Genomic DNA, 12,253 nt, shown 5'->3' with positions numbered 1-12,253 from the left:
GCAGCCTTTACTTAAACGTCTAGGTTTGCGTTTTTTTGACATTTGTAATCTACCAGGGTGTCCTGTCTTTTAATACTTGGCATTTGTTTCTAAAGTGAAATAGCTCAGATTTGTCTTTGCTCATAACTAATTAGCTAACCGGTTCTTGTTGGTGTGTTATTATCTGTGTATGGAGGGGCTTCTAAAGATGAGCGGAAGTCACACAAGGAAGTATCTTAGTGAGGACCAAATGGGGCGAGGGCCATGCAGATGACTTGGGTTGTACATGACAGTTCTTACAATTTGTTGGTATACTAGGAAGCCCATTTACCTGTGTCTTCTAATCTTTACAGCCCAGGATTTCCCGACCTCAAATACATGCTGTTAGTGGTGTGTGTGTGTGTGTGTGTGTGTGTGTGTGTGTGTGTGTGTGTGTGTAATAGTAGGCAGACAGCTGACAGTGAACATGGAGTTCCCGAGAGCCTAAGGTCTTAAGGCCCAGTATGACATTGCCATTCAGTGTTTCTTGCCTTTACTGCCATAAACGTCATAAACAGTCTCTCTTCTTGAAAATCAGCACCACAGGCAGAACTGAGCGTGGGCATTCAGACCAGGAGGGCTCCCTGCCCCCTACTACCTTTTGATAGAAATTATATAGCAAATGCATTAGCCCAGGGCTGGGCTGGAAGAACATTCCGGCAGATGTCAATTGTAACAGAACCTTATTCCCTGAGAAAGCAAAGGAAACTCCCTCGGGCCAATTAGGCCCCCTTTGAAAAGAGCCTGCAAGCAGAAATTACTGGTTGCTGGGCCGCGTGCAGGCTCCTCGTTCAATAGAGGGATCAAGGCAAAGAAAGAGCCTCCTATGCCAGTGAGGTCCTCGGTCACAGCTGGGGAGACGCCCACAGACACATGTGCCATTGGAAGGGGCATTCAGGTGGAATGTGGGGTTTCCCAGAGCCCAGTGTGGGGGTGGGTGAAAGGACCTCGGAGTCTTGGCATGTTAGTTAATACACTAGAGTTCCAGTATCAAAACAGGAAGTACTCCCCATATGTTGGGGCCACTTATTCCCAGGAGATGTGGGGGTGTCCAGAGACACTTCCATACCACATCCTCTCTCCTGCTCAGGTGCTTGTTCCCCCACCCAAACCCCTACCCCAGTCCAGGTCACCTTGGGGCTTAGCTGACTTTCTTTTGTTCTTAATGCTAAATTCGAGCGAGGTGATTTGATTGGCCAGTTTTAGTCACGTGTCTGCTTTTAGACAAATCACGTATGACTAGGAAGAAGGAAACCGCTAGGACTGACTCTGTGAGTCTCAGCAGGGGCTCAATGAGACGCCTCAAGCAATGTTTCCCATCTCACCACTCACCATCAGGACACTGTGGCTGAGGCTCCCCAGCCCTATCAGGTTAATCCAGGTTTTGAGTTCATCTTCCTGCAGGGCTGTCCACAGTCTCTCAGTGATGGGGTGAAAGAGATGGCTTGGTAGACTTGCAGCACTTGCTGGGCGAGAACGAGGATCTGAGTTTGAATGCCCACCAGCCACACTGAGAGCCAGGAGGAGCTGTGTGTGCCTTCAGCATTGGTGGGCAGAAAAAATGAAGTTTGATGGCCAGTGAGCTTGGCCAAGACAGCAGTTTCTAGCTCAGTAAGAGGCCCCGCTTCAAATGAATAAGGCAGAGAGTCATAGAGAAAGCGACTCCATATTCTCTGGGCTTTCACATGCTTGTACCTATGAACTGGCACCCACAGACTCACATGCATGCAAAACACACATGTGCGCGCACACACACACACACACACACAGAGGGGGGAAGGGAAGGGGAAGGGGAGCAGAGGAGGGGGAGGGAGTTAGAAAATACTCTCCTGCATTGGTTTGGGAAATAAAGCCATATATCACTGAGGAATGAAGTCGGTGGAAGAAAGAGTGTGCAGAGCCATTGTAAAGAACAGCATGAAACCAGAGACGGAGGCAGCCCCTGCCCTCCATCCATCCGTCCGCCCATCTGTCCGTCCACCCATCCGTCTGTCCATCGGTCTGTCCGTCCATCCATCTGTCTGTCCGTCCATCCATCCATCCATCCGTCCATCCATCCATCCGTCCATCCATCCATCTTTGTGTTTTCCTCCCAGGAGACCAGCCCGGGTTCAAGCAGCAGTCATGTATGCTTCATGCTGGTCTCCACTCCCTTAGCATCCTGTTTGCAGCACCGCCAAGGGAAAGAACGCATCGTGATGCCACGCTTGCTCCTTTGCCTTCCTGATTCACCTCCCGACTCCTCACCTCCCCACCTCTGCTCTTTGCTCCTCCCTAGATTGAGATTTTCTGTGTCAAACAGGCCCCATGTCAGGTATGGTGTCAGAACTGGGAGGGCTTGGACCCCTAACACAATTCCTTCAGTCTCTTCAACTGGGATATAAAAGCATTTCCCGCCATCTGAAGCTTGGGTGGTCAGGTAAGACAGGAGCTGTGAGCCTGCTTTGTGAGCTATAGAGGTTTCAAAATGGCAGTTCTGATTATGAGCACAGATAAGAAACCAGAACCCAAAGAAATAAGACAACCGTCACCCACACTCCATACTGGAGTTCCTCAGGGTGCACTTGTGGCCCAGCATGCAATCCATGGTTCGTCCTTTCAGGACCTGTGAGGAGACACTTGACCACCCCCACGCCCATCTCCACCGCCAAGTTGCCCTCTCAGTGGGAGGGCAGAGCTGACCAGAGAGGAGCCATCTTCAGACCTGCTTCTCCGAAATTCCAACTGCAGGGGGCTCTCTTGTAATCTCACCATGGCCCTTCTGCTCCTCTGCTGCTACCTTGTGTTCTGCTCGTCTCCCCTCTCCCCTTCTCCTGTTTCTCTCCCATCCTGATTCCTGCTCCTCTGGTCACTGTGGCTTCTACATCTTCCTCCTAGAGAAGTGGTTCTCAACCCTCTTAATGCTGTGACCCCTGAACCCACTTCCTCATGTTGCAGTGACCCCCAACCACAAAATTACTTCATTGCAACCTAGAAGCTGTAATTTTGCTGTTATGAATCACAATGTAAATATCTGATAGGCAGGGTATCTGATAAGCCATCCCCAAAGGGGTCTTGACCCATAGGTTGAGAACCCCTGTCCTAGAGAATGGCAGGTAGAATGAGACTAGAGTGTTACACACACACACACACACACACACACACACACACACACACACCATACCCCACAGGGGCACAGGCATCCGAACCCCTTTTCCTCTCTCTGGGTATGAGACTTGCAAGCCAGCATTCCCAGTGCTGATTGGCTGTTGTATATAGTCTAGAGTTCTGCAACTGCCACAGGGATCACGGGGTGTCTGTGCAGGGAGCACTGATGACAAGTAGGATCCAAGAACAGTGTGTGACAGTGTTGGGAGCAGGAGGCCATCAGAAGTACCCTCTGTGCAGCATTTGCCAGGCAGCATGGGAGGCATCCCTGCTCTGAGGAGGCAAGTGTCATCTACTCAACCAAGACCTCAGCCAGGTCAGACAGCCCTTAGAAGAAGCAACCTCTTCCAGGTCTTTCTACCTCCTCTTGAGACAAGGGACAGACAGGTGGCTCCTCAGCAGGGCAGCCCTTTGTGGTCCAGGATCAGGCCTGAGGCATTAATTGCATTTTATATCCTGGCTGCTGGATAGAAAGGGAGTGGGGTGAGGATGCGATCTCATAACTGTGTAGTTATTAACTCCAACTGTAGAAGGAGCCAGGGTAGGAGAGGTTAAGTGGCCTGCCAGTGAGTTGAAGACTTGCACTTGAACCTTGACTTGTTAATTATGAGTCTACAGCATTGGCCAGCCTCACCTCCGAGTCTCCTCCTGATTCATTAGATGGCAGCACTCTGTATGAATCTGAGATCCATTTAGAGACATATTCAATTTAAGAAAGGAGAAATGCTTCTTTTCTTCCATGCATATTTGCTATTTAAATTGATAACTAAGTTGGCCGTGGTGGTGCATATCTTTAATCCCAGCACTCAGGAAGCAGAAACAGGCAGATCTCTGTGAGTTCAAGGCTATCTGGGTCTACATACTGAGTTCTAGGACACCCAGGAGTACATAGTAAAACCCTGTAGGAAAAGAACAAAACAAATTATAAAATTGATGATTGATATCCATTCCTTTTAGAAAAAGAAAAAAGTGCCCACCCCAGCCTGTCTATCACCTGGAAGGTTCTGGAATTCTCCTTTGGTGACACGAGAGGCAGCTGGGTGGAGGTGACTCCTGCTGCAAGGTGGAGGGCATTTCACCTTCCCATGATGGGTTCCTCTGGGGTGATGGTCTTCTTCCTGTCTTCCCTCTGTCTCTCCCAGATGCAGAACGTCATGTATGACTTGATCACGGAGCTCAACGACCGGAGCGAAGACCTGGAAAAGCAGATTGGCAGCCTGGAATCCAAGCTGGAGCACCTCACAGCCAGCTTCAATTCCCTGCCCCTGCTCATCGCAGACACCCTGCGCCAACAGCAGCAGCAGCTGCTCACTGCCTTCGTGGAGGCCCGGGGCATCAGTGTGGCTGTGGGAACTAGCCACGCCCCTCCCTCTGACAGCCCTATCGGGATCAGCTCCACCTCTTTCCCAACCCCATACACAAGTTCAAGCAGTTGCTAAATAAAACTCCCCACTCCAGAAGCATTACCCATAGGTCTTAAGATGCAAATCAACTCTCTCCTGGTCGCTTTGCTGTCAAGGAAGTTTCAGACCAGGGAACAGAACGAAGAGAGATGGAACGATGAGCCGACTCATGTTCTCTCAGCGTGCTTTGCTCGATATGCCTTGAAACCAGAAATCTAATCTCTGTTTAGGTGCCTCTACTTGGGAGCTGGAAGAGGAGGTGACGGGAAGCAACGCCTCTGTCAGGGCCCTTGCTGCAGAGTTGGCGGAGAACAGAAATCCCTGCTCAATCTCAGGTTTTCACAGGGAGGTGGGGGAGGGGCAGCCACTCTGAAGCAGAGGAGAGGGAAGCCAGCCAAAGAGGGGTGTGCTGGGCGAGGGTGGTATGAGGTTTGGGGAATGGGTTCCTGGTTGCCTTGGGACCACAGCACACCTATCCTTTTGTCTAAGGAAGCCTCTGGGTGGTAAAAATAAAACAGAGCTACTCAGAACTTTCCAAAATGGACATACCCAAATTAGACTGGGGAGGAGGGTGATGGAGACAAATAAAAAGCCAGAATTTCCATCCAATGATACGATCCACCATATATACACAGATGTTCAATCCAGGTCCTTTTCTGTTTGAGTTGAGCCCAGATGAAAGGGACCTGGTACTTCGCCTTGCACACAATAAGCAAGCTCTAATTCCTCATTGAGATGATGTGTGGGGTGTGTTTTGTTGAGGAAGTTAGAGGGGATGGGCCATATTCTGAGCTTCACTGAAGATGCAGGTCCCTCCCTGACAGTGTCCTGGGCACCCATGCTGCCTGATTCAAGTGTAGGCCAAGCCCGCACTGCTGGCATTGTGGAGAGAGAAGCAGCCTTCTAAAACAAAAACAAAAACAAAAACAAGACAGCTTTTGAAGACTTTTCTTCCAGCCAGATAAGCTGTGTGCCCTTGGAACCCACGTTCCCAGGTGTCTGTGTGTAGGAGAGGAGGAGACAAGTATGCTCAGTGCCCCCATAGTGAACGGGGACTGTTGTCTGGGGCGCTGTCAAAGCATCTTCACCCGGCAGCAGGCTCCGGCCAGAGATGTAAGAGTATGGAAGGATCAGTGCCTAACCCTGCTAGGTTGGGAGGAGAAAGGTGGGGAGTGGCTCCTGTGGCCCCTTCTACCTTACCTGACATCATCTCAAAAATGAAACACTGTGAGAACACAAGGAGCCCTAGGGACACTTGTGTGTAAAGTGAGGGGACACATTTGTTAGAAGCCTGTCCTATTGTGCCATGTTCATCTTGGGGTAAAACCTACTCCAGTGAATCTCAGACTCCAAGAGACTCCAGAAAGAAGCAGACCCAGTATAAGGACAGGCACGCCCCACCCTCACCCCCCATTGCTCCGTGATCTGACCGAGCACACAGCCGTGCGGGAGAGCTATTGAGTCATCTCTCATTTCTCCATCCAGAGGTCTTCGATTTCTGCTTATAAGAAATTATATGTGGAACATTTCATCCATCTTTTGGTAGGCCCAAAGGACGTTGTCTGTGTATAGTTGCTGTCCGGAGAGTAGTCCTGTGGCAGGTTACCACAGCCCCCTGGAGGTATCGCCTCACTCTGTGCATTTCTCTTGTGCACTGCTGGGCCTGGTCCTTTCAGGACAGGGAAATTGCTGGACATCAAGGCAGACAACTGTGGCCTGGAGGACACGCCTTGGTTTTTTGTTTGTTTGTTGCTAAGTCTCTTGTTTGTCTTTCCGCCTTGCTGCTGCTGTCTGTACCTTGTTTCTGCAGTGCTGGAGAGCAGGCTCGAGGCTTCCTGCATGTTAGACAAGTGCTGTTCCACTCAACCACACCCCAGCCTGCTGCTGTTGTCTTAATGGCCTATCCTCTTAATGGTCTATCCTGATCGCTCCCTCGAGCATTTTCATTAGCCGTTTTGCACACCAGAGAGGCCACATTTGTCGTTAGCATTTAATTCTTTTTACTTGTTCTTTTAATTATTAATTATCTGAAAGATTATTTTTATCCCGAGAATGGTATCCCTGTTTTCAGTTTGACCGTACCTACAGGCAGACGTGCAGACAGAGGAAATAGGCATGTACCTTCTTTGTGTCACTGTTTGCATTTGACAAAATGAGGGCTGCTGATGGGCCCACCTCCTCATCATTTGACCTACGGCCCTCAAGTGTTTCCTCTGCTCTCTGTTGCTGCTTGCTCTGATCCTGTGCTGTGTGACCATAGCATGGCACCTCTAGGGTTTAGTTCCCATTTCACACAAGTGACACGCAAGATCCTACCACTTCTCCTGCCGTGTATCAATCCTGGACATGGTCTAAAATCCATCCTTTTGTTGTTATTCTTGCTAAGTAAACCCTGAAGGCCAAGCTAGCGATGCTTCAAGAGGATGGCTAGAACTGTTTCAGGAGGGTACCACTAGCATTAGAGAGACACACGGGCCTTCGAAGGGTGGCTTGGGCCATTGGTATTGCAATAGGTCTGGGTGGTCTTATTGCTAGCAAAAGAATATACCTCGAGAAACGTGACAGGATCAGAAGGCTGGCTCTGTGAGGTTAAATGAAGTGCTGCTTCTTCGCCCTAATATTTCCCTAATATGAGGGAAGTGATAATTCTCTTGCAATTATATTGACCCTTGACGACCTAGGTATTGAGGACCCTGCTTAGCTCACCCAGATGTATCCTTGCATCTTTTAGATGATCCCACGTCACCTAAGCATCTCAGTTGAGCTAGGAAGGAGGCTAGTGGGTGCTCGCTCAGGCTATGTGGTAGTGGGAGAGGTCTGAGTCTCAGGAGTGGGCTGCAATTTAAAACTATGAATTACTGTAATTTCGCTCTAGCCCTGAACTGGTCCAGTTCCGCTCACTCCTAGAAGGCTGACCAGTGACAGAGGCCCTCCTGGCATCTTCCCAGGAATGCAGTAGCAGACAGAAGCACTCCAATATATCCCCAAATATCTGGACACTTGAATGAAAACTGTAGAGCCACCATGTCATTGCTTAAGCCATATTACTGCTTCAGGTACTGTGAAGTCAGGGATGCACTGTGATACTCCAAGGCCACTGAGCTCAGTGGGATTTCAGGACATAGCATCAGTTGGTAATTTACGCCCGACTAGAAGCTCATTTCTCCTTAGATTGACATCCAAATAAGAATCTGCACCTTTGGCGCAAAGGCCACGTGTGTGATCACAATCAATAAACCATCATGAAGTGTTTGTGAGCCATTCTTATCACCTCCATGATGTAGAACTCCATGACATCATGCCTCGAGATATGACCCAAATGAATGAGAGGGGCTATAGCCATGCATCACCAGTGACTGTGATCCCAGCAGGGTCCTACGCTGAAACAGCAACCTTGTAAATTAGAAGATGTAGAAACTGTATGTGAAAGTTAGCCCCCAAGTGCTGGGAAAGTTATTAAAGGCCAAGAGGGAACAGCACAGCCTTGACAAATAATGATTTCAATGTATCCAGAGTTTCCCCTTCGCTTTGCAGTAACTTCCTTGCAAAGAAGTCATGGAAAGAAGAAAACTAGTGACACAAAAATCAGAATAGGTAAAAGCCTGAGACTGGAGTCACATATCCCACCAATATGTCTCAGTTTGCCTGTATTTAAAAGTGAAGATGAGTTAATATTAAGTTCAAAGTATTCAGTAGAAGACAAAAGGAGACGCTATTGCTTGACTGACTAGCTAACCCGCTCTCAGATGTTACATTTGAATGTAGTGATAGTTACCTAAAGGTAATTACTGCACAGGGGATAGGTAGTGATTTGCAGGGAGAACCATGGGGTCTGTGCACAGTTCAGGAAGCCCCCCCTCCTCCGGAGGATGATAAACAGTGTATCTCAAATTAAGAGTCAGTGTTCATCTCCAAATAGACACCCTGGCTACTGCTAGAGAAACCCCGCTGAGACACTGTGATACCATTGTACTGCCAGCAGGTCAGAACTTTCCAAACTACTGCTTTTAAATGCTCAAATAGGTTCCCACTTCATCCAGTCACTCTACTTCCCCCAAAGCTACTAGAAGCAGATTAAGGATCCATTAGTGGTCATTTCGCTGTCCCCGTTGACTTCATGGTCTTTGGTTTCAGTCCTTTAGATGGCTATCTGGAGGCTTCCTGGCAGACATGAACAGTTCGTTCTCTCCCCTGTAGCCAGCTGGCTTGTTCACGCCTTGGACAGTATCTCTTCCTTCTCCACTACTGCCAAAGCAAACATTTGGGGAATGGGATTATAGCTAGCCCTAAGACAGGGGCAGGGGGATGGAGGGTAGTGATAGTGTCTGCCTATAGTAATAGGAAACTTGCACCAGGCTGTATGAATAGTCACCAACAGTAAACTCCTGCCAGACAAGGAATGTGTAGACTTCCGTTGAACTAGGCCACAGCTTATGAACATGTGTTCTGTGCAGTGGTCTGTAGACAACCACAGAGGGGGATGTAACTGTGATCTTTTTGTCTTATGCCATTACTGGAAACGCCCACACACGAACTGGAGTTCCCTCGGAACAACATTGTCAAATCTTCAACAGACGACCTCCGAACCAGGTGCCACGAGCCCTGCAACAGCTGTTTACACACTGAGAACCATATTCTGGAAGCTGCAACCTTGGGCCTGGACTGACAAGAGACCTGTGACCAATCAAGCTGGTGGAGGAAAAGCACAAATTCAATACCAACCTCTAGTTAAGATCCCAAAGAGATGCTGACATTTCTGGCAAAAATAAATAAATAAATAAATAAATAATAAATAATATATAAATAGGAACAGTGACAAATAAAAAAGTGAATCTGATTGGAACAGCTGACATCCAGCTTCCCAGAGGGAGGACGGGGCTAAGTGACATTCTCCAGCTGTGTTACTTTTCGGATCCCAACCAGAGCTGATCCACCTTCGTCATACATGGTGTTTAATGGCGCAAGAGTGCAATCAATTTAGTCCCAGACTCTCCATTCTGTGCTGGCCACAAGAGAACAAGAAACCTGAGAGATAGGATGTTGATGGAGGAACCGTTTTCATAGCAAACTCAGAAATGGAGGTGTTTATATTCCAAACCAGATGGGCTTCAGTATGAATTTGCATCTTGCCTCTGTACTGCTTGCTATTTTTTAATGATAGGAGAAAGCATAACAGTTTATTTTAAATATGAAATATATTGCTATATTATAAAATATATTGTAACTTTCGATTAACATTTTGTATTGAGCTAGTCTTTAGCAGGTTGGGTGACAGCCTGCCTTCCTAATGACTGTTTCTGAGTACACATCATTGTTAGCGGTTGCCTGACCCCCAAACCCAGGGTCCTGGTTCCGCAGCACGCCAGACGGCCATATTCTCATTCCCTAAGTCTGAGCAGTAGGGACAAAAATAGCCCTGAGGTGAGCATGGAAGAATAATTCCACCCTAAATTCTATCAAGCCATTTCAGAAGCGATTTGTAAAGCCATCCCTCCTTGAGTAGCCGCCGACAGTTAAGTAAATGCTAGACTCTTTCTATCTGAATGCAAACGGCCCATTCTGTAAGTTAGCCTCAGGCATAGCCAACCAGCTCTCCTCTGGCAATATCAGAATTGGGCATTAAAAAGAGTCTTGTTTACTTTGCCTCAAAATACTCAAAATTCTAAGCATCGAGTTTCTCTATATAAGAGGGCAACCAAGATTAGAGTTCTCTCTGGGCCCAGTGAGAACTGGAGGTGGGGGTGGAGGTGTGCTTCTCTGAGTTGGCGATCTCTTGGAGGGGGGCATGGTTCAGGAAGGGGAAGATCAAGGTTTCTCCAGTTTGTCATTGGTGCTGGAGGAGAAGGCAGGATGTGCACAGCAAGACTCAGTAAAGAGCCAGCGTCCTTGTTTGCTATTCACTGTAGCGAGGGGAAGATGGTTCTGAATATCACATTTCCTCTTATGGCAAGAATAAACAGCTCATGAAACCCACTCCCTCCTTCTCGCTACAGTACCTGAGATATACGTGTAGAGTTACAGAGTTCCTTCCTCTGAATTGCCAGGGTCCTAGTCTATATTAAAGTGGATGAAGGATGTCTTCCCTAAATCTGCGCATCTCCGATGAGGACCTTACTTCCCGGCATCACTTCTGCACAGCACAGGACAGGTGCAGACCAAGTAGCATCAGGGGAGAGTTACCTGCCTGCCTCTTCCCTTCACAAACCCTGGAAATGCACACAGATCCACAGACCATGCAAAACCGTAGGTGCTGCTCTGGGAAAGAGACTAGAAGCCTCTAAGTTCCCTGAACTTCAGCCCGTAATGCCTGTTAGTCATACCAAGGACAGACAACGTTTCTAAACATTCAATCAGCTGGAGTATCCAGGGCTGTCTGTGTGAACAAATCGCGTCTGCTTCTTTCAGCATCTGAATTACTCCTCAGTTATGTGCTAGGCTGAGCTCCATTAAAGCCATCAGAACTCCAGGGCACCTGTTTTTAACACATTACTTACTCACTGAGCAATGGAAATGAGCTAACTCTCAATTTGGTAATTGACTGAGAGACATTGATTTGTTTCTTTATACATCTCCTGCTCCAAATGGAGCTATTTTGGCTGTTTCTTCTAGTGATCTATAGACTGGCTAAGATGTTTACAGGTATAGAGAACACATATATTCTGGCCTTTCCCATTTAAAATGTAACTCATCCACAATCAAAGAAACAGCCAGATCCTTGATTTGGCGGAAGCAAGCTCTGGGCGATAATTCATGTGTGGTGTGTAGCCATATGCTAATCCCTGCTACTCCAGGTGAGAGCCAAAAGCCGGCAGCATTCACATCCCCCACACACCTGTTAGAAGCAGGCTCCATGCCAGGCCCACTCAATCACAATTGGCATTTTAACCAGAGCTCCTGGTGATCTGTAAGCAACCAATACTGAGACACGCTGGCCTCACCACACTGCAGTGGTAACCAATAATTCAGCGATTTCTTCCTCCAATCTCAAGTTACCAAACTGTTGGATGATAGACAGCTCTGACAGGATTGCAAGGATAAAGATGGATGTATCATAAAATTCCACGTGGTATTGCACAGTTTACATGATATACATGAACTATAATGTCAATTGGAGGTGGCCTTTCTCTAGTCTGATGTGAAAAACTGCTCAAGTCACAGCTTTGAGCCACCTCGAAGCCTTCAGACTATAAGGTGGAGCCATGGCAAGTCCCTGGATAGAAGTTCCTCCTTAGCATACTGCAGAAATGGGACATTTCAGGTCCTCTGTCCCTCCAGGAGAAAGCCAGCATCTCCCAGTGAGGACTCTCCTCTTGGGGACTAGAAAAAAAAACTCAGTTCAGCCATTCCGACACATTCCTAATCTCCTGAGGGTTCTCCTTTTTGTTGTGTCAAGCAAGGTGGGCAAGGAGAGATGTGAATTCTGATATTGGCACCCTAAATTGATATGTACCCAGAAACAGTTATGTTCTAAATTAATGGCTTTAACCTGTTCATTGTAAAAAGTGCCTTGGACTTCAATCTAAAGAGGTCAGTATAAATATGTATGTGTGTGTGATGTGTATGTAGGCAAATATTTACATATTTATACATACACAGGTGCATACACATATACCTGCACATTCATATATAATATATACATACATATATAAATGCTTCATAATATATCATATTGCTAATCACAGCTT

The 12,253-nt window shown here is 47.5% G+C and overlaps 1 protein-coding gene across 2 annotated transcripts in view; it reads left to right on the top strand.

The window, feature by feature from the left end:
- Kcnn3 (potassium calcium-activated channel subfamily N member 3) overlaps positions 1-7,825 on the top strand; it is a 149,309-nt gene extending 141,484 nt beyond the window's left edge. For both annotated transcript variants that reach the window (XM_032897952.1, XM_032897953.1), the window contains exon 8: positions 4,308-7,825. In XM_032897952.1, coding sequence (XP_032753843.1) covers positions 4,308-4,604 — 297 coding nt within the window. In that variant the 3' untranslated portion in view covers positions 4,605-7,825. The remainder of the gene's footprint in view (positions 1-4,307) is intronic.
- The last annotated feature ends 4,428 nt before the right edge of the window (positions 7,826-12,253 follow it).

This window comes from Rattus rattus, chromosome 3, assembly GCF_011064425.1.
Source record: "Rattus rattus isolate New Zealand chromosome 3, Rrattus_CSIRO_v1, whole genome shotgun sequence".
Classification (NCBI taxonomy): Eukaryota; Metazoa; Chordata; class Mammalia; order Rodentia; family Muridae; genus Rattus; species Rattus rattus.
The sequence above is the reverse complement of the archived record's forward strand: the minus strand, read 5'-3'. Positions and strand labels throughout refer to the sequence as shown.